This window comes from Microtus pennsylvanicus, chromosome 11 (genome assembly GCF_037038515.1).
Source record: "Microtus pennsylvanicus isolate mMicPen1 chromosome 11, mMicPen1.hap1, whole genome shotgun sequence".
NCBI lineage: Eukaryota > Metazoa > Chordata > Mammalia > Rodentia > Cricetidae > Microtus > Microtus pennsylvanicus.
This window is the reverse complement of record NC_134589.1, coordinates 15,898,163-15,920,286: the sequence shown is the minus strand read 5'-3', so window position 1 is coordinate 15,920,286 and position 22,124 is coordinate 15,898,163. Positions and strand designations below refer to the sequence as shown.

General features: G+C 51.9%; 1 protein-coding gene across 5 annotated transcripts; it reads left to right on the top strand.

Moving 5' to 3' along the window:
* Positions 1-344: 344 nt before the first annotated feature.
* Kcnh6 (potassium voltage-gated channel subfamily H member 6) lies at positions 345-20,340 on the top strand. Of its 5 annotated transcripts, none has more exons than XM_075990379.1 (13): positions 345-502; positions 1,201-1,431; positions 6,391-6,552; positions 6,639-6,844; positions 9,315-9,740; positions 10,112-10,511; positions 11,365-11,564; positions 11,742-11,994; positions 15,097-15,290; positions 17,226-17,310; positions 17,865-18,021; positions 18,657-18,831; positions 19,608-20,340. In XM_075990379.1, the coding sequence occupies exons 1-13, from the start codon at positions 427-429 to the stop codon at positions 19,671-19,673; spliced, it is 2,631 nt and encodes an 876-aa protein (XP_075846494.1). In that variant the 5' UTR covers positions 345-426; the 3' UTR covers positions 19,674-20,340. The 5 variants fall into 5 exon arrangements, with proteins under 5 accessions (XP_075846494.1, XP_075846492.1, XP_075846491.1 ...); XM_075990377.1 differs by having other exon boundaries at positions 346-502; positions 19,549-20,340; XM_075990376.1 differs by having other exon boundaries at positions 366-502; positions 18,654-18,831; positions 19,549-19,956.
* The last annotated feature ends 1,784 nt before the right edge of the window (positions 20,341-22,124 follow it).

Here is a 22,124-nt window from a genome sequence, read left to right as displayed (position 1 = left end):
ACTGCCCTTCAGTACTCAGAAGGAGTTCAAGGAGATGCTGAGGCCACTGGACATGAGCCGAAGTTCTTCAGAGAATCCCAGGTCCAGGATCCCTGCCCCTCTCCCTAGGGTGATTCAGACTGCTTGCTAGATCAGAGAAGTTGTCCAGGTCCTGGACCCCGCCTTGCTGCCAGCTCTTGGCTTATTTCAGCACCACGACGCGGACAGCTCCCGGGCGAGAGCCCGGTGCGGGAGGAGGCGCGCTTGGCCGTGGGCGGGGGAGGATCAGTGAGGGCGGGGAGGGCAGACGCTGGAGGGCGGGCGGGGCCCGACAGCCCTCCCTGGGGGCGGCGCCCACCCTAGCCAGAAGCCGCTGAGCCCCAGAACTGACGGGAGACACCAGGAACCAGGTCGCGAGTGACTCTCAGCAAGTGTTGCTACGGAAAGATGCCAGTCCGCAGAGGCCACGTCGCTCCCCAAAACACTTACCTGGACACCATCATCCGCAAGTTTGAGGGCCAGAGTAAGTGTGAGGTTTTGGGGTGTGGGGGACTATCTGCGTGCTGGTTGGATGGCCCCAGGGGCCAGACTCTGTACTAACTTCTGATGGGGTAGAAGGAAAAGGAGGCGAAAGGGAGGGTTAGATTCTGAATACATAATGCTTCGTTTTGATGTCCCCAACACCTCCTCATATGTTCTCTCTGGGGCAGAATGCAGCTCTTAAACCTCCCACAGCAGTTTCCTTGGTGTCCCAAATCCTGGCCTCCCCTCTCAGTCACTGTCCCGCTTACCCCTCCAGACCTCCCATGCCTCTCTTAGAGGTTTGCTTGACTTCCTGCTTTTCACCCAATAAGCTTGTCTGACTCCCAGATGGTCTCAGTCCTGCTTCCTGGTTCTGACCCCGAATTCCGGGGCCTTCCTCCCACCCCCACTGACCCTAGCTGTCCTGGTCTTTCCTCAGCCCCCAGACCTGACTTCTGCACCTCTACTTTTCTGTTCCCTGACACAGTCATCCCCTCGAGGGAATAACCTTCCCCCCAGGACTCTTGGTCCTCCCACCCCACCCCACCCTCCTCCGACCTCTGCCTCCTTCATTCTGGTCCCTGCCTGCTCCTGCATAAAAATCCCCTTCTCAGCTGCCATGGGTCCCTCTAATCTTGGTCTCCCTACTACCCATTTCTGGCTGCCCAGGGTCTTCCTACCTTTCACCTCCCACTCCAGGTCGCAAGTTCCTCATTGCCAACGCACAGATGGAGAACTGTGCCATCATTTATTGCAATGATGGCTTCTGCGAGCTCTTTGGCTACTCCCGGGTGGAGGTGATGCAGCGACCCTGCACCTGTGACTTCCTCACAGGCCCTAACACTCCAAGCAGTGCTGTGTCTCGCTTGGCACAGGCCCTGCTTGGGGCTGAAGAGTGCAAAGTGGACATCCTCTACTACCGCAAGGATGGTGAGACACAGTTGGGCCAAAGGTTCTGGGGGCCGTCTTTCTCGTCCATCACAGAGTGGCCTGGGGGAAGGGTTTGACCTAAGAGTCAAAGACAAATTTTATCCTCGCTCTGGGCCTCAGTTTTATTAGCAGAGGGAGGCAATGAGCCCTGGATGTCTTCTAAGGGAGTTGAGACAGGGCTGAGCCAACTCTTGGTCTAAGACAGGGGTTCTTTCTTGCTCTACCTTTTCTCCCCCATTTCCTGGCTCTCCATTCTGTCACTGTCAGCCCCAGCTGTCAAGCAGCTGGGATGGAAATTAACCTTCCCTCATCTCTGTCTGCTCTGAGGATTAAGGGAGGAGCCAGCTCCCAAGGCCTCTATGGCTAGCCAATGCGTGGGGGCTGCTGACTGGAAAAGAAGACTGGGCCTGGTTCACTTAAGTCCATCTCTTTGGGAGGATAGGGTCTTGGCTTTGCCTTAACCAGGTGATTTACCCAGCTGGCCTTTGTATTGTTACTATTGCCCAAGTCCTCAGAAAGCTCGACAGAAACACAAGCCAGGAGTTGATGACCAAGAGACCAGCAGTCTTTTTGGGTCTCCCCTCAGGAGATGGGTTCCTAAGTGGATGAGGGTAATGGAGCTACAAGCAGAAACTGAAAGTTTCGCAGAAATCACTGGGGTCTCCCCACCCAATCTGGTTCTGCATCAGAACTACCAGGGGCCGTGTTTTGCAAAGCATCCCTTCCCTAGAGAGAGCCTGACTCATAAGGTGCAAGATGAAGCCAGGCAGGTGTAACTGGAAAAAGACATCTCCCCAGTGGTTCTGATTTGCTGCCAATTTTAAGAACCATTGGTTTAGATAACTCCCTTCATTCCATAGATCCTGAGATCCCATTGTCAGGGGCCAACTGGAACCTTCCCTTGGAGATGTTTGTTCTAAGTAATCCCAAGGAAGAAAGGACCTCAACTCTCTCCAAGCTTGGAGGCAAGAGTTTGGGGGTGAGAAACACCCATAAGAGAGAAGTTACCCCCATGGAAAAGAGCATGAGGACCATCAGAGTGTACAAACAGGGCAGGCACCTCTAGATTGGGACAAAGGGGTGCTAAGAGCCCAAGTTCCAGAGGCTTGGTGTGTGTGTGTGTGTGTGTGTGTGTGTGTGTGTGTGTGTGTGTGTGTTTATGGGCTTCCAGGAGCTTCTCACTCAGATCCTGGCCGCCCCCTGGCTGTCCCTTTCTGTCACTAGCCAAGAGAGTCGCAGGTGGGAGATGCTGCCCTAGAGGAAGAGAAGAGCGGGAGGCTGTGAAGAATCTGGCTTAGGTGGGCTGTACTCACAGGGTTAATTAACAAAGTCAGAATATTTTTAAAAGCTGTGACTTCACCTCTCCACCATCATCGCAAGGAAGAGGTGACAGTCAGAGGAGGGAGAAGGGTCCCCAAGGAACAAGACACAACAGGAAGTGAAGGTAGCAAGGGAGTAGGTCCTTTCTGTGTCTTTGCTTGACCTCAGAGCTCTACCTGTACACCAGAGAGTGAGGGACAATCCTAAATCCTGGGGGTGGGGGGGAGGTCAGAGCTTTCAGACCCGTAGATATCTGGACAAAGGGCAAAGTTCAAAGCCAAATTTTGGCCCCTGAGATCAAGATTCAGATCTTTAGAAGTTTGTTGAGGTTCTTTAGGCAACAGAAAGGACCCTGGGAACCTAGTCTTGGAGACCAGCTTCGGATAAAAACAGAGAATTACCATATGTCCAATGCCTTATCATTCCAGGCTTCACCCTTTCATCGCCAGACCTTCCTTGTCCTGTTATTTAACCTCTGATCACCTGGACCATCCTTAATTGACCTGAAACCAAAAAGAGCCTGCATTGCCCCGTGGTGCTCAGATAATTTATGTCCACATTAACAGTCCACTCTGACCATGGGACTCTTTTTTTAAAAGAGCCATGTTCATGTGCATACATATTCCTGCCAAAAGTCATCCTAACGGTGATTTCTTCTCTTTCTCTTGGCCCCAACCCCTGACACCAGGATGGTGGGAAGGGGCCCTAAACACAGCCCCAGCTGGTTTATTTATAACCCCCACCACTATTTTCTTGTTGAGATAGGGTTTCTCTGTGTAACCTTGGTTGTCCTGGAACTCACTCTGTAGATCAGGTTAGCCTCGAACTCTCAGAGATCCACCTGCCTCTGCCTCCTGAATGCTGGGACCAAAGGCATGCGCCACCATGCCCAGCTTCCTCTTTCCCTTTAGAAGGGTAATCTATTGAAAACTCAAGTCACAGTCTGTATCCACTGAACTACAGTTGTGTGTCTGCATAGCCGGCTCACAGACCAGGGTACTAGATAAAAATGACCCTATCAGAGAACTGTAGAAATCAGAGCCTTTCCCCTATCTCCCTGTCAGGAAAGAAAAATCCCAACAGCTAAGGAAGGGAGACTATGGCAGAGCTAGAACCAATAATTGTCCAGAGGGAGGCACAGGCTGCACTCAGATCCTTAACCCCTGCCTCTGTCTTGACAGACACCTCCAGAGGGTCTAGCCTTGCTTGCCTTCACCAGGCAATACTATACTCTGATGAGCCCAAACCAGAGTCCCTAGTCCCCAAGCTAGACTAGAGGAGACCTGCAATTTCTCTGATCTGTAGCTCCTGATACAAAGGACAGGGCAAGGATGAGGTCAGGGACTGTCTTCACTCTCCCTCTGTGTTTTCCACATGCTGACCCACAAATGCCAGAATGGTAAAGCCAGGAGCTGCATGATGCAGCTGGTAGTATCAGCTTGCAGCATCAGCCCCAAAGGGCTCTCAGCCCAGCACTAGGTGTGGTGCACATAGAGATTGGGGCAGAGCAAGGGGTGTGGCTTAGTGGTAAAGCATTTATCTTGCATGCATGAGGTCCTGGGTTTCAAACTCAGACCCCCCCCCCAAAAAAAACAAAAGATAACAAAGAGGCTATGTTGAAGAGAAGGTGAGGGTCAGGGTGGGGAGAGGTAAAGGATGTGAGTCATGAAAAACAAAATGAACATAGCCAAGAGATAGAAGAGCAAAAGAGGTGTGTTCTAGGGGCCAGACAAACTCACTGATCATGATTAGAGAGGAACACTCCTAGAAGGAAGAAGAGGCAGAGACTGGCTCTTCCTCCAGGGACCAATCACAGACACTGGCACACTGCCACTCCTGAGCACAAGCAAGAACAATTTACTCCCTCTTCCACTCACCCAGTTACTTGTGACCTCTGAGCCACAGGTACGAGGATAGCCAGATTAGGTTGTAGGTAGAGAAAGTATCCGGGCTTTTTGCTAATCCTCCTAGACCCCTGTCTATCACCAAAGTAGCCTGCCTGGTGGCATGAAAAGCCACACAAGGACCGTACCAACTTCCTAGCTCTTACTGATAGGAGGGTCCATTCCAAGTCTGTGCACCAATGGGGGTACAACCAGTTAAAGCTAGCCCTGTGAACTCCCAGGGACATAGAAAGTCTGGTGCACCTGCCCTTCTGCCCAGCTCTACCCCTCCCCCACTTGGTACTAGGCTGATTTCCCCAGTACCAGAGAAACTAGGAGCATAGTGTGTGGCCTTAGGGACAGGAACATCACCAGGCCCCACACTGACCAGAGTCACTGCAGCACCATGAGACTGAGAGTAAGTAGCTCAACAGGCAGGCAGTGTCTCTGGTGTGGATGTCTCCCCTGGGCCCAGGCAGCAGCTGGCAGATGGCTGCCTGGTGCCTACGCTTCCAGGAATCTGATCCAGGAGATTCCTTGCTCCCTGGAGGAAAAGTGGGAGGGAGGATGGGGAGGCACAGTTGCACCCCAGGTTTGAAAGTGAATGCTAAGTCAGGGAAAGATGAAGAGTGGTTCCAGAGGTCCCCACAGTACCAGTGTCCCTACTAGATAGCTCGCATCCATCGTCCCCCCACATTCACTCAAGCTTGTTCTCCTCGTTAACCAGCAATCCCGGGGACAGGTGATACAGACTCAAACCTGCCCTCTGGAAAAGCAGCTTGGCTTTCTGATTTTCATGGTCACCTGAGCCTGCTGTCCCTGGGGATCCTTTTGGAACTGACACCTACCAATAGCTTGGGTTAAAACAGATAATACACCTAAGGGGTGTCTACCCCCAGGCTGGACTCTGAGGTAGGCAGCATCTTAACTCGTATTGACCCACCTGCCAATGAGTCCATGGCGTGACTCTAGAGCAAGGGGAGGGTAGCGTGGCCAGAGGCAGAAGGTGCCAACAGCTGGAGCTGGGATGGTAAGATGTTCTGTTTCCACAATGCCTTCTCCCCACCCCACCCCCTTTATATCAAAAACCCTTTCTACTCCTTGGTCCCTGCTTCTGCCTGGGGCCGCCATTCCAGCCCTATCCTCAAAGCTGAGACCCTTTTCCTTTTCCCTGAACCTCTTATCTGCTGGGAAACTAGGGGTCCTCACCCCGTGTCTCCTGCCAGCTCCAGCAAATCACTTTCTCCGAGCTCTCATCTGCCTGCTGCCAGGACCTCCTCAGGCCTAATGTGCCAGTTGGCTTCGTGCCCAGCTCTTGATGTGTTCCTAGCAAGTTCCTTCCAGCGTCAGGGAAGCAGGCATCTTGGTGGGATGGCTATAAGGGAGCTGAGCCCAGGGCCATGCAGAACTACAGGAGGATGGCATGCCCTCCCTCACTGCCCCCACTTAATCCACCCCCATCTGTTCTGTTTTAATTACCACAGAAGCAAACCTCAGGCCTAAGCTCTGAGCTGCGGGCTGAGCATGAACTGGACCTGATGCCATATTATCTCTAATGAGCAGCTCTGCCCCGAGGAAGCCGGGGGCGGGCAGGCGGGCACCTGCTGGACAGCTTCACCCACCCTCTGCCAAATAGCTCTAGTCACTGCCCGGGCCTCTTCTCTCCAGTGGCTATCCTTCACTTGACTTTCACTTGGACCACTGCAGGAAGGGCCTCCTCAGTAACCAACCCTATCCCCCATAATGGGATTTGCAGCCTCCAGCTTCCGCTGCCTGGTCGATGTGGTACCTGTGAAGAATGAGGACGGGTCTGTCATCATGTTTATCCTCAATTTTGAGGACCTGGCCCAGCTCCTGGCCAAGAGCAGCAGCCGAAGCCTGACCCAGCGTCTGTGGTCACACAGCTTCCTAGGCTCTGGTGAGTGCTGTGGTGGTAGCAGGAGCGAGAATGGGTCAAGGCCACCACCCTGGCCCTGGCTGCTCTAACCCTCACCCTGATTTCAGAGGGCTCTCACAGCAGACCGAGTGGACAGGGGCCTGGCCCAGGCAGGGGCAAATACAGAACCGTCAGCCAGATCCCGCAGTTTACACTCAACTTCGTGGAGTTCAACCTAGAGAAACACCGCTCAGGCTCCACCACAGAGATCGAGATCATTGCTCCCCACAAGGTGGTGGAGCGGACGCAGAATGTCACTGAAAAGGTCACCCAGGTATGGGTCTGCAGGGCAAGGGTGGTGGGCTGCATTAGACCTCCCAGGGTCCCTTCCAAGGCATTGGACCTCAGCTTTTCTGAGGTGTGACTTGTCAACCCCCCTCACGTCTTGGTCTGAGTCTTCCTCCTCCTGTACAGTTTGAGTCTGATTCTTAAGACATGAAGGTTTGCCGTGAGACCACGTCCCAGCTCCTGAAACCACCAGAGGTTGAGATTCACAAGGCATGTGAGTTCCTTCTAGGCCTAGAGATGCCAGAAATGTAGGAGGAGAGAGCACACAGGCCACCGTAGGGCCTGCCTAAGGCTCTGCCATCACAAGGAGGGAGTAGTACAAGGATCAAGACCATACAAAGAAAAGGAGAGGAAAGGGGATGGTATGAGCCCTGCCACGGCCACTTACAGTGGATGATGGCCACTCCCCTCAGTATGCACACAGGATGCCTGGCAGAGGCAAGGCAATACTGGTCCTGCTAGCTAACTTTGAATTATCGGTAACCCACCCCTAAATGCCCCTCCTGTGCAGCTGCTATTTGGTCAGCCCAAAGCAAATGTCCCTTCCTGAATCCCCCCTTTCAGCTGACCCTTCTCATGGGGCTTGTTGGCCTGCTTCTTCCAGAGGGAAAAGAATAGAATCCTGCTGGAGACTCGAGTGACCAGGATCCGGGTACTGACTCACTATGTGACCTTGGACAAAGGACACCCCTACCTTTGAGCCTCAGAGCTATCAAATTCAGGAAAGAGTTAGACCAAATGGTCTCTGAGGACCCATTGACATTAAGTAGTGCCAACTCAGGAGACAGAATGAGCTTTGTTAAACCATGGAGAAGAGCTAGGGCACTGATGAACAAGGGACTGGGAGGAACAATCCTTTTCCTGCCCCTTCTCATCTGAAGCACAGCCAGCGTCAGGTCCATGGAGGAGACCATGTAGCCTCACAGACAGGGCTAAGAAAAGACCTGGCAGAGAGGCGAGTTCTGGCATCCCAGGGTGTGGCAACATGACCTGCCTCTTTGCATCAGGGTTCAAGCTGCCAGGGATGCTTTGGTGAGTCCTGGTTGAAAGTTCATGTGGACCCAGAGCTGGCTAGGTGAAGAGACAAGGGCTATTGGGCTGAGTAACCACGGGATCAGGGCTACATAGAGGGGTAGAACAGAGAAAACAAAATGAAAAAAGATGGTCCCAGTCTATGTAGGATCCCAGGTGGGTTCCTGGGAAAATAAACAATGGGCAAAGGCCAAAAGACAGACACAGCAGAATACTATGGCTCCCACTGAGGATCACTTTAGTGGAAATCAGTCCTCAGACTGGTTTCTTTCTTCCTGTGATCCCATCTACTGATGATCTTGTCTGCAAGATCAAGCAAAGCCTTGCGTGGCTGATTTCCTTAAAATGGAATTAATGGTGGAGGACTCAGTGGTCAATCCCTTATCGATCCTATCATCTTGGAACACTGTCGAAGGAGGAGGATGGAGTAGGGATGACCCAGAAGCGAACAGACCCATCATGTTTAATCACAACCCTATGCAGTTTGTTGTCCTGTCTTACACACAAGGGAACAGGGGTATCACAGGTTACACGGCTTGTCCTAAGGCACAGATAAAACAAACAGCAACCCTGGAATTTAGGCCGAAGTGCCTGGCTTCAAAACATATGTGCTTCCTAATTCCCCATATGCCTTGTTACATGCTAGGCAGCTGGAAAGAGCCTGGGAATTGTTGGCTTCTGTCTTAGCAACTGTCCATTGTTATAGTCTTGGAGGCAAGGGAACAAGGGCTGAGGAAGCACTCTACAGATTAGAATGATTCATGAGGTTTATAGATGGAGCTCCATGGAGCCCAGGACCTGTTGAGGTCCATACTGGCTCAACTCTAACCCCAAATTTGGCTCTTTCTATGGGATGTTCTGTGAGTTGGCCTAGGGAGGACTCTCATTGGCCCTCAGGAGTGAAGACTCATCTGGAAGTGACTTGTTTCCATCAAGAGCCCTAAATTTAGGTTGGGAGGTTAGCTCAATGGTAGAACACTTGTCTGCCATGTATAGTAAGGCCCTGGGTTTAATCTCTAGCTCTAAAACAAACAAATAAACAAACAAACAGAACCAGTAGGCCTCCAAAACCTATCGAAGACAAACAGCCTACCAAACCATCTCAACCCAGGCTCTTCCTGGAACATAATCAAGATGGCGCTAGCCCTGGCCCTGCTCACCCCAAGAGAGGCTGTTTCTGAGAAAGCTTAGGCTTCCTGGGATCAACCATGTGGTAGGGCTGTGTTCTCCTCCTTTCCTTGACCTCCTCCCAACATGTCTGTCCCTTAATGAACCTGCTCCCTTGTGTGGCCTTCCTCTGTCACCCTGCCTTTCATGATCTTTATGACCCACCCACAGCTTCCTCCCCACCACGCCAGACCTACCCATAGATCTGTCTTACTAGTGCTGGCTGTTCTCACTGATCACTATGGCTTCCATCCCAGGTCCTGTCCCTGGGAGCAGATGTACTACCAGAGTATAAACTACAGGCGCCGCGCATTCACCGAGGTACCATCCTACACTACAGCCCCTTCAAGGCTGTGTGGGACTGGCTTATCTTGCTTCTGGTCATCTATACAGCAGTCTTCACGCCCTACTCAGCTGCCTTTCTGCTCAGCGACCAGGACGAATCACAGCGTGGTACCTGTGGCTATACCTGTAGCCCCCTCACTGTGGTGGACCTCATCGTGGACATTATGTTTGTCGTGGATATTGTCATCAACTTCCGAACCACCTACGTCAACACCAACGACGAGGTGGTCAGCCACCCCCGACGGATCGCTGTGCACTACTTCAAGGGCTGGTTCCTCATCGACATGGTGGCTGCCATCCCTTTTGACCTGCTTATCTTCCGCAGTGGCTCAGATGAGGTGAGCACACCTATTGCGTGCTACTCTGAGCTTCAGCTGAAGGTTATACTTGATTTCCCATATGGGCCACACTACTATCCCTCCACACCCCCGTGGCCCTATTCCAAGTTCCCCTCCTTCTCCCTCCTGTCTGCCTGGAGAAGTAACTTCCTTCCCATCTTGCACTCCTGCATCATCTCTATGCAGCCTCCTCTGACCTGCTCCCAGTCCCGTTGGGCGTCTCTCCTAGCAGCCTGGACATTGGTCTGTACTTTGGCTGAGAACCCCTTACGGTTCTTGCCTTATATTCTACTGCCCAGTGCCTGGTACTTTCCTGCGTGTTTGTGGAATGACTGCCCTCCCTGGCTTTCTCCACCTTTCCCTGCCCCCAGACCACCACCTTGATCGGGTTACTGAAGACCGCACGCCTCCTTCGGCTGGTGCGCGTGGCTCGGAAGCTCGACCGGTACTCTGAGTATGGCGCCGCGGTCCTTTTCCTACTCATGTGCACCTTTGCGCTCATCGCGCACTGGCTGGCCTGCATCTGGTACGCCATCGGCAACGTGGAACGACCCTACTTGGAGCCCAAGATCGGCTGGCTGGACAGCTTGGGTGCACAGCTCGGCAAGCACTACAACGGCAGTGACCCAGCCTCGGGACCCTCTGTACAGGACAAGTATGTCACGGCCCTCTATTTCACCTTCAGCAGCCTCACCAGTGTGGGCTTCGGCAACGTGTCGCCCAACACCAACTCGGAGAAGGTCTTCTCTATCTGCGTCATGCTCATTGGCTGTGAGTGTGGCCTTGTCCTAGCAGGGTGCTACCCCATGTGGGCAGCGTGTGGATTTGTGTATTCGCGCGTATCCCTCATAGAGAGATTTTTAGCAACTGTTGAGACGCTGCTCTGGGCAAAGTCATTTGCAGGGCACAATGTAAAAAAAACCTGGAGCCCTTGTTTAAAAAATTATTTTTAAAAATTTAGGTAGTGAGAGTTGAGAGCAACCTGGGCTCTTAGCACAGGCTTTGTGCCATGACGCTGGTCCTACCAGCCACTCCTTTGAGTACTCACAGACATCCAAGTCAAATTCCCTTAGGAGCCCAGTTTCCAGAGGAGAAGCCAAAGGTCTTGACTTTGTAGGAGGCCCACTCTCTAGTCCTAGGGCCAGCCCAGGGGTCAGCTGGGAGGCTGGGTGCTCAGAGTCTTGGCACAGAGCTTCCTGCCTCCCCAAACACCCGGTTTAAAAACTCTAGAGGTGGTGTGGAAATTTACACATTAGGTTGCCATGTTCGAAGCATTTAGAAAAACAAAAACAAGGAAATGGAAAGGGGGGGAGGTGAAAATGAGAGGCCAAGAGTTTCTCCTGTATTTTATTTTTGCAACTCAAGGGAGAAAACAAATCTGAGCTTGCGGGGAGGGGGGAATGCCCTAGTTCTTTCTTGGAAAAAGTCTGGCCTCAGAACCTGGAAGACGCCAGGTGGCACAAAGTAGAGCCCAGGCACCTTTGTCCCTTGTGTGTGCTAGTGCTGTCTTTGGCGCTTCTGCTTTCACCATGGACAAAGAGGGGGGCTTACCCGCGGTGCTGCAAAAACTGGGAAGCCAGGAGTCACCCAAGAGCTCCCCATTCACATCTTGCCCCGCCCCCAGCCCTTATGTACGCCAGCATCTTCGGCAACGTGTCGGCCATCATCCAGCGCCTGTACTCGGGCACTGCGCGCTACCACACGCAGATGCTGCGTGTCAAGGAGTTCATTCGCTTCCACCAGATCCCCAACCCGCTCCGGCAGCGCCTGGAAGAGTATTTCCAGCATGCCTGGTCCTATACAAACGGCATCGACATGAATGCGGTGAGCCCTGAAGCCCTAATGAGGAGTGGGTGGGCCACCAGGTGTGACTCATGCCCTGGGGGAGGTCCAGGGCCCGGTGTAGCCTGCCTCACACCCCTACTTCCCACACCGCACGGCACCCACAGCACCCACAGCCCCAGCTCAGAGGGACTCGCCACGCCCCCCCTCCACCCGCAGGTGCTGAAGGGCTTCCCTGAGTGCCTGCAGGCCGACATCTGCCTGCATCTGCACCGTGCGCTGCTGCAGCACTGCCCCGCCTTCCACGGTGCCAGCAAGGGGTGCCTGCGAGCCCTGGCGGTCAAGTTCAAGACCACGCACGCGCCGCCTGGGGACACGCTGGTGCACCTGGGCGACGTGCTCTCCACGCTCTACTTCATCTCCCGAGGCTCCATCGAGATCTTGCGCGATGATGTGGTCGTGGCCATTCTAGGTGAGTCATGGGGGTTGCCCTGGACATTGAGGTTGGAGAGGACCTACCTGGACCACCTTCTTCCTAATGAGTATCATGATACCTTTTACTGAACAACTATGGGCCAGGTTGGTCATCAGAGAGTTTTTTTAAAAAGGTTTTGTTGTTGTTGTTTTGTTTTTTTAATGATTTATTTATTTGTATTTTATGTACATTGGGGTTTTGCCTGCAAGTGTGTCTGTGTGAGGGTGTGGGATCCCCTGGAGTAACTGGAGTTACAGACAGTTGTGAGCTGCCTTGTGGATGCTGGAAATTGGACCCAGGTCCTCTGGAAGAGCAGTCAGTGCTCTTAACTGTTGAGCCATCTCTCCAACCCTTAAATGTTTTTTGCTTTGTTTAAAATTTTTTGTAATTCATTGTGCTGAAATACTTCAGCAGGTAGAGGTCACAGAACGACTTGGTCCCTTTGCTCCTTCCACCATGGGGACTCTGGCAATCGAACATAGGTTGTCAGGCTCGGCCACACGCCCTTTAATTTCCTGAGCCATCTTGCTGGCCCCAGCGAGTTTTATACCCAGCCCGAAGACTCCTTAGCACATTTAGCACAGCTCTTTGCTTGTCATGTGACCTTGGGCAAGTCTGCTGACTTCAAGTACCTCGGGGTCCTCCCAAGTCTAACATCAGCCATATCCCATCTTGATCTCCATGACCTGGTTCTCTTCCAGCCCCCTTTGCCCACCTTCTCCATCACCCTGCCCTCAGTGGCTGGTCACCCAGGGCTGCACTCTGCTCCCATCCCACTTCCACCTCACCTGGGCCAGCCTTGCTCCCACAGCCTGAGCCACAGGAATCCTCAGAGCTGTGTCCCAGTCCCAAGGTCTCCTTAGATCAAAACAGGTAGACTTCTGGGAATGTGGCTGTTGGTAGGGAACTTGCCTAGCATGTGTGAAGGCCTAGATTCCATGAGTGATACATGCTCAAAGATAGCCTAGGCTCTGAGAGACCCTGTAAGAAAAAAAAATTTATATATATAATTTTTAAAAAGCCAGACCTGGTGCAATAGATCCCAACTTGACACCATCACTTTCCCTCAAAGGTGGCCTCTTCAGCGTCTCCTGCCCTTCCATTGTCTGGGCTAAAGCCAACTGCAGGAGCATTCTGCCAGTTTCCAGTCCCCTGCCCCCACCCCGTCATGCACAGAGCATTCTTGCCCTTACTAACAGAGCTGCTTTCCACTCCGGCTTCCATTGGGTCCGTCCTCCTGGGCAGGCGTGGGGAGCAGTGTCCAGAGGACGGGCCCTAGGTGCATCCTCAGTTCTTCACTTTCCAAAAGTCACCTGCGACACATCTGCACAGATCCACTCTCACTCAGAACCCTTTGGTGGGTCCCTGTGGTCTGTGGACACGTGTAAACCCCTGATGCCACCCAGTGGGGTCACTCTGAGTCCAGTCTTCCTGCCCCAGCTCCATGCTGCAGCTAGACAACTCTTTCTCGTCACGCCGTGACTCCAGTGCTCTTCTGTCTTCAGAGCCCACCCTGTACCTGGCAGGTAGACCCAGTTGGTCTCCCAATCGGCTGGCCTACAGTACGAACTCCTCCGAGTTCTTCCCTTTCACCCAAGCCATATTACCACCTGCATGGAGGATAATTTATATTAATAATTAAGAAGCTGGCCCAATTTAAGTTTCAGTGAGAGACAAGAAATCCTCTCATCTTGTCCCCAGTAGAAATAGACATTAGATAGTAATTTTTCATGTGTAAAAAGAAAAATGAGTGTTGGTATTACATTGCCCAGACATACAGGCTCAGGGTCCATGTGTGAGCACAGCAAGTCCCTTCTTTCTCTAAGGCCCAGTCCCCTCCCTTCCATCCTGTTCTCTGGTGGCACTAGCCTAGCCTCCATCTATCCCTCTGTCTGTGTGAAATCATTACTGTCATTTGTACAGTGCCACAAGGCTGAGGAGGCCAGACTTTCCTGGGGGCAGTGGGAGTCAAAGATACCAGAGTCCATGGCCTCTCTTCTCTCAGCCTTAGCTATGCAGGGATGAATGAGCACATTCTGTTTCCTATGCCCAAATTCCCTTCTTTCTGTGGGCCTAGTCCTTGATTCTCTTGGACTTTTACTCCTTCTGAAAGCCCCTGCTTCCTTGTCCTAACAATGGTAGGCAGTATGAGCCCCTCCTTCTTTCAGGGCCCAGAGCTCTTGGTTGCATCCGGTTCTAAGACAGATAATTTTGTAACCTTGGCAACTTAAGTGCCTGCCTTTTAGGGATTTGAAGGGCTCCTTATGGGAGACTCTCTCGCTCATGTTAATATCCCATCGCCAGCCTAACTCCTGGCTCTGAAAGGACCCAGTACTTGTACTACCTACCTTGACCATCTGCCCTATATCCACCCAGTCCATCTCTCCTTGTGCCTTCTTACACTGACCTAGCATGGGGCCCCTTGCTTTGGGGAGGGACTTTCTCAAACACCACCACCTCTGCCCCTGCAAACACCACAGTGATGAAGGTGGCACCGTTATGCCCATCTGAGGGCTGAAGACACTCAAGTGCAGGTGGGAGGTAGCTCCGCAGGGTCACCCTGCCAGGGTCTTGCTGGTTCCCTATGTGTACAATGGAGAATAAGAAGACAAAGAAACCGAAGCTCTGGGTCCTGCCCAGGGGATCTGGAAGCTTCCATCCTTGAGTCCTCTGTCATGTGTTCCATAGTGTCAGTGGCTCGAGGGGAGCAGAAGAAAATGGAGCAAGGAGCCTCTGGTGTCATTGACTGGCATTGGACCAGAATGGGAACTGTGCCAACGAGTATAGACAAAGAAAAGGACATTCTGGCAGAAGGTGGTTCTGAGGGGCTGAGAAAAAAAAAAAGGAGAACCCATGTTCTCAGGGCAGGAGCATCTCTGAGGGAATCTGAGGTAACTGAGGACTGGTTAAAGGCCCTCCTCATACGCCTCTCCATCAAAGCCAGCAATGTACCCTGTCCGCAGACCCCTTGGCAGCAGGCCCCAGCTCTGTGGGATCTCTGAGGTGGGGGGTTAGGACTATCACAGCCAAGGGGCCCCCAGAGGAGGTCTTCATAAGGCAATCAGACCCTGGAGGGACCACCATCCTTCTGGCTAGCAGGGAAGAATGACATCTTTGGAGAGCCCGTCAGTCTCCATGCCAGGCCAGGCAAATCTAGTGCCGATGTGCGTGCCCTGACCTACTGTGACCTGCATAAGATCCATCGAGCAGACCTGCTGGAGGTGCTCGACATGTACCCTGCCTTTGCAGACACCTTCTGGAGTAAGCTGGAGGTCACCTTCAACCTGCGGGACGTGAGTCTGGGCCTGTGGGCCAGGGTGGTGGTGGGTCAGAAGCTGGGTGTGGATAGCACCCAGCCGGCCTGCTAAGGAGTTGGCCTGCCTGGCCTAAAGGACTCATTTGACCACTGCCCCTTCCCTTCAACTCCTCCTACAGCCTTTGCTGGAGTGCTTCTGTGCCTGCTATGGTCAATGCAGCCCTAACTATAATGATAGCTCCCATTTAGTGAGTAACTACTGGGAACTAAGTACTGGGCTTCTTTTATGTTGTTTAATTCGGTCTTGTCCTTGTGTATGAATGGTCTTATCTCCATTATTGGCATGAATAAACTGGGGATCAGAGAGGATAAGTAAATTGACCAGAGCCATACGGCAAGTAGATGGAAAAGCCAAAAATATGAATTCAAGTTGTCTGACTTTAAAACCCGGGCTTTCCCATTACATGGCACTAAGCTAAAAAAATAAAATAAAAAAATCCAGGGGGTCTAACATCCAGAGGGCTCATGGTGCCAGGCATGGTGATACAGCAGCTGTCTTTTAAGTTTATCACTCAGCAATCCAAGAGAAATAAAGTGAGATTTATTTAAAGAGCCAAAGAGGCCATAGGGTATGCAAGAGACATCTAATTTCTGGGGTATCTTAATTAGGATTAGTTTTGTTGTGATAAACACCATGATCAAAATCAAGTTGGGGAGGGAAGGGTTTATTATTTCATCTTACAGCTTGAAGTCCCTCATCCAAGAGAATCAGGGCAAGTACCTAGAATCAGGAGCTGATGCAGAGGCCATGGCCTGGGAGTGCTGCTTACTGGCTTTCTCCCATGGCTTCCTCAGTCTGCTTTCACACAGCACTCAGGACCACCATCCCAGGGGTGGCACTGCCCACAGAGAGCTGGGCTTTCATACATCAACCAGGATAACGCACCATTGGCTTGCCCACAGGTCAATCTGGTGGGGATCATTTTCTCAGTTGAGGTTCCCTCTTCCCAAATAACTCTAGCCTGTGTCAAGTTGATGTGAAAGTAGCCAGCCCATCCAGTTTGCCACTTTGGGGATTGAATGACCCTTTCACAGGGATCACCTAAGGACATTGAAAAACACAGATATTTACATTACGATTCATATCACTAGCAAAATTGCTATTATGAAGTAGCAACGAAAATAATTTTATGGTTGGGGTCACCACAACATGAGGAACTGTGTTAAAGGGTCACAGTGTTAGGGAGGTTGGAACCAGTGCTCTGGAGTGTGGTGCTGAGGTAGATTTTCTTACCGTGACTGTCCCTTCCCAGGCTGTTCTCCCTGCACCTCTCTGTTCTCTTGAACTGCACAAGAGGTATCCAAACAGCACCCTGCTTGGTTGACCTAGCTATTGGGAGTCATCTGGTGGCCTTTGTGTCCTATAGCTGGACACTAGGGCAGAAGGGATGTGATCTCCATGGTCTTAGCTGACCTGAGTCAACTATAACCCCAAGGTACCCCCAAGTCTCATGGTGCCAGAAAGAGGACAGCCAAGAATGCCCCCATAGATACCACTAGATAGGGGTTTCCAGATCAGTCTTTACCCGAAAACAGAACTCACTGGCCAAGGCTGAGGTTTGAGGTGTTGGGACACTGCAGAAAAGGCTGTGAGGGAGGAGCCCTTCTGCTGTCCACCCTCATCTTGTCGTTCATAGACTTTTCCAGGGGACTCTCCTTGGTCACCAGGTGTGAGGTCACCATCTCCAAACCTGGTCCCATGCTAGAGGCCCTTTTAGGAGGGAGCCTGCAGGGAGCCGCCCAGAGCTCCCAGGGTGCACCCAGAGCTCCTCGGATGTGCCCAGATACCTGTCTCTACTTTTTCATCCAGCTGTTACAAGGGCCAGAGAGGGGAACTGGGGACAGGGAGGAACAGAGAAAGAGCCTGTCCCAGCTCTGGCCCCTGTTACTTGTTGCTCTTGTTCCCTACAAGGCAGATGGGGGTCTCCAGTCATCACCCCAACAGGCCCCAGGCAACCAAGACCGCCAAGGCTTCTTCCTCAGTGGTAGCCAGTCAGGTGAGTTCAGACAGCCCCTGCCTACCCCCGCCCCCAGCCACTCCTAGTGACCCCTCTATTCTGCCTCTCCTTGAAAGAGGTTGTCTCAGCCACTCAGTAGTAGGGAAAGATTCTTCCTTGGGCAAGGGGATAGAAGCCTTTCTCCGTCTTCCCAGGCCTGCCAGCCTGTGTCCTCTGAGTCAGAGAGGGACAGCTCACTGGTTGCTGGGTGCTGCTTTCCGGGCTGGGTACTAGCCAAGTGCCTGAGGTTCTATATCAAGGTTTCAAGAGATCCTCACCCACCCCCTCCCAGGCTGCAGCTCCATGAGCAATGAGTCCAGGGCTAGAAATCCCTATCCTGGCCACTCCTGAGGGCCCCTGTTCCCCTCCCAGTTGGGTCCTGGAAGCCAGACTTCCATAAGAACAGGACCTTGTTCCCAGAACTCCTGGGTAAGGAGAGCCGCTCACTCCTCATACTGCATTCCCATGACAAGCCGGGGGAGCACTTGGACTCTGGTGAGAAGGAACAGGCCTGGGGAATCCGATAGCAAAGGCTGTCTCCTTCCCTTCTGAAGGTGCAGCCCCTTCCCTGAGCATCTCGGATGCATCCGGACTTTGGCCTGAATTGATACAGCAAATGCCCCCAAGTCCTCCAAACCCACAGCAGGACCTGGAGTGCTGGCCTCGGGAGCTAGGTTCTAAATTAGAGCAGCTCCAGGCCCAGATGAGCAGGTGAGAACCTCCCTGGCAAGGGTGGGGCAGCTGCAAAAGGATCCGGCTGGGTTAGGCGCCACCTCCTGGCAGTTTAGGGGCATTGCTGGGTGCATGGTCGGGTTTTAGAATGGCAGACACATTTAGCATAGGTTTCTAATTCTATGTCACTAAGCATAATTCCTTGAATGGCTTCCTCCAGCAAACCCTAGTACATGCCCAAGGAAACATCTTGAGGGAAGCAGCACAAATTCCAGAGGTCCTTGGAAAGGGGGTGTTTCCTGTGCATGACAGTGAAAGCTTAAAGGCAAGGAAGGCATGTAACTCCTAAGCTAGAGTGTGAGCAAGCTCTGAGTGTAACAACTTGTTGCCTCAGTTTGCCATATCGTAAAATGGGTACAATTAGAATTCCTACATCAAAGCATCATTAGGACTGAATGTGGTATGAACCATGCCTGGTCCCTGGTGTCATGAAAGACAAGGATATGCTCAAGGGAATTCGGGCCAAGGCTGTGGGTCCCAGTGGGGAAGTCACTTCAGGTAGCCCCACGCTGCCATTTCACTCAGTGGGAAGAGGTCAGGTCACAGAATGGAGAGGTTTTTTTCTGAGCTTCTCTCAGAACCCCGATTTTGACCATGTCTGCTCTGTCTAGCAGACTGGAATCCCGCATGTCCTCAGACCTCAGCCGCATCCTGCAGATACTTCAGCAGCCACAGGGCCACACCAGCTACACTCTGGGAGCCCCTGCCTCCAGTGACCTGGCCTTGCTTCCTGACATTGCAGTGACATGGAGTGCAGAGCCCAGGCCTCTGGTGGAACACCCTGCACAGGTGAGAGACAGGGGCATCCCCAGGGTTTCCCATCCTCGGCCCAACCTCAGCATGTCTGTGGTAGGATTAGAAGCTGTATCTCCTGCTGCCCTTCCTATGATTTACATCACCTGGTGGAGCAGCCTGGACAGGGTGCTGGCAGAGCCCTGACGGTGGTCACAGACCCCACAGCTCAGACAAGTGGACAACAAGACCCTGAGGTTCTCCCACCTTCCTGAGGAGGAGCATCCCTGAGGTCAGAGTGGATCAAGATGCAGCTCAGGGGCCGGAGCAATGGCCCAGTTGGGAAAGTGCTTGCCATGCAGTATGAGGGCCCGAGTTCAACCACCACCACCCACGTAAAACAAACCGGGTGTGGTAGTATAGATGTGTGATTCCAAGGCTGGGGAGGGAAAGACAAGTGGAGCTCTAGGATTCATGGGCCAGTCAATCGAGCACAGCTGACAAGCCCAAGGTCCTTGTGAGAGATCCTGTAACAAAAAGCAAGGCAGACATCTCCTAAGAAACAACACCTGAGATTGACCTCTGAGCATTTATATATTCACGCACTGCACACACAAAAATATTCACACACATGCACGCACGTGCACACACTCTCATAAACACCCCTACATATACACACATTCGTGCCCCAAATGAAGAACTCTGTAGCCTGGCCTGGAGGTGGGGTAGGACTCCGTACACAGGACACCTCCTTCTTTTTTGCCTCCCTCCCAGACCCTAAGCTATGGTGACTTGGACAGACATATTCAGAAGCCCAGGAATTTCTCCCCCAGGACGCGTCACTTGGCTGTGGCAGTGGACAAAACTCTGGTACCAGCCTCAGAACAGGAACAGCCTGAGGGACTCCTGTCACCTCTGGCCTCATCTCTGTGTCCCCTGGAAGTACAGGGACACATCAGCGGTCCCCGCTTTCCCTCCCTTCCCGAACACCTCGACTCTGTTCCCAAGCAGCTGGAGTTCCAGAGGCACGGCTCAGATCCTGGCTTCACAAGGAGTTAGGGTCATTGGACCCCAAGAGAAAAGCCACCATGAGGGAACTGAAATACTGTGGGGCGAGAGTTAAGCCTCTTGGGGGAGCCAGACAGCCCTCGGATGAAACTCTGAAAACCATTTTCTTAGAGAAATACAGACTGCTGAGCCAGGTGAGGACAGCCTGAGCAAAGAGGCTCAGGACTTGGCCCAACCCCCTTCAGGTTCCACATAATCCGCAAACCAGGCAGAGGGCTGCTTCAGGTCAGTGAAGAAGGGAGGTTTCTGATCTTGAGTCTTGCTTGGGGCTGCATGTGATCGCCTCCCAGCTCAGTTATCCTTTGCCTCAAAAGCCCAGAACTAAGGCCAGGGTCGACCAGACATTTCACCAAAAACCTCTAAAAACCTTGGGGCTGGAGTTGGAGGTATTTTCTGTGGTTAACCTGAAAGACAGAGCTTCACTCCCCAGCCCCTCTTCCCCTGAGGTCCCTTGGGGACATGCAGTGTCACACAGCAAATAAAGTCTTGAACATTTTATGTTGGGCTAGATGTGTAACTTGTCTGAGCATCCGCAGGTCCACACTGGTGTCAGGGTCTTCTCTAAGCCCTTCTCACATCCAGCCTCTTGGAGACCCGAAGATGTCTCAGCTGAGCCCAGGAGCCGACAGTTTGAGGCCATCTCCAGATGAAGGAAACAGAGATATGGTCTAAATGTCCACAGAGAATCATGACAATAGTCAGTGTCTGCCCAGCACGCCACCATCCTGACTGCCCTGCAGACAGTAATTCATCTAACCCTCAGGACAACCTCAGGGAGTGGGCATTGCTATCCTCACAGGAGAGATCATGGGTCAGTAGCAGAGAGACTAAGGCACTTACCAGAGTGTGGGTAGCCTCCTCAGTATTGTTCTGCTTTCTGGTCTGGTGATGGCCACATGGATCTGTTCAGGTTAGAAAAATTTTTGCACTTCCACATGTAAATTATATTTCAATAAAAAGTCAAACTTAATACACTAGGAAAAGGAGAATCAGATTCCGACCCAGAGTATCTCACTTGAGAAACCTTTTAAAACAGCATTCCATTTCTCCGCATATCATTCTAATATAACTCCCACCCCCATCTTCCCCTCCTTTTGCAATTTCTATCTGATGCCACAGAGTCTGTAGTGATTAGAACAGCACATACTTGCAAGTATTTTTACAAACTGAAACCTTAAAGTTAATGTTTTGTACCCTTAGTAAGACTTTAACACTAGTTCAAAACAATATATGGGGCTAGAGAGATGGCTCTGTGGGTAAAATGCATGAGGACCTGAGCTCTGTTTCCCAAACCCTCATAAAAATCCCTGCAGTGTCTGGTGGTGGTGGTGGTGGTGCATACACCTCTAATCCCAGCACTCAAGAGGCAGAGGCAGGCAGATCTCTGTGAGTTTGAGGCCAGCCTGGTCTGCAGAACAAATTCCAGGGCAGACTCCAAAGCTACAGAGAAACCTTATCTCAAGAAGCGGGGGGGCGGAAATCCCTGCAATAATGGTATACACTATACACTTGTAATCCTGGCACTGGGGAGGCTGAGACAGGAGGATCCCTGGAGTTTGCTAGCCAGCCATTCTAGCCTAATCAGTGAAGTCCAGGTCAATGAGAAACCCTGTCTCTAAGGAGGTAGGTAGCATTCCTGAGGAACAGCACCTAAGGTTGTCCTCCGGCATACACATATATGTATGTACAGATGCACATGTATGTGTACTTCCTCACACACCTGCACACAGATTAAAAGTAGCTCAGGCCTGTAAACCCAGCACTTGAGAAGCTGAGGCAGAACAGCCTGGAGTATCAGGCCAGGAGCAAGAACAAGATAATCCAACCATCCAGAAAAGCAACCAACACAGTTGCAAACATTAGCAAGTATCTTTCAATAATGATCTTAAATCTAAACATCTGAACTCAGCCAAATCCCGACTATCTGTTGTCTCCAAAACACTCACTTCACTGGCAAAGATACCTGCAGACCAGTAGTCAAAGGATGGAAGTCAGTGTGTCAAGCAAATGGTCACACTGCATCTATAGGCAGAAAACAAAAAGGGCTGAGTGCCCACACTCAGAGTTTGCTCCTTCTTCTTCAGTTCGCAAGCGCAACCCATGGAATGGAATCTTCCGCAGTTAAGGTGAGTCTTCCCACCTCAGTGAACCTAATCTAGATAGTCCCTCACAAGCACTGAAACTTGTCTCCTAGGTAATTCTAGGGTCTCTCAAGTCAGGATGTCAACTACCACAGGACATTACAACAGATTGCAAAGAAATCCAGAGGACCAGTCAGTGGA

Excerpts from the sequence above, each read along its gene's own strand:
- Kcnh6 (XM_075990376.1), top strand. The coding sequence starts at position 427 with ATGCCAGTCCGCAGAGGCCACGTCGCTCCCCAAAACACTTACCTGGAC. Across the intron at positions 11,565-11,741 it reads ACGGCATCGACATGAATGCG|GTGCTGAAGGGCTTCCCTGA; the intron begins GTGAGCCCTGAA and ends CTCCACCCGCAG. Across the intron at positions 18,832-19,548 it reads TGGTGGAACACCCTGCACAG|ACCCTAAGCTATGGTGACTT; the intron begins GTGAGAGACAGG and ends CCTCCCTCCCAG.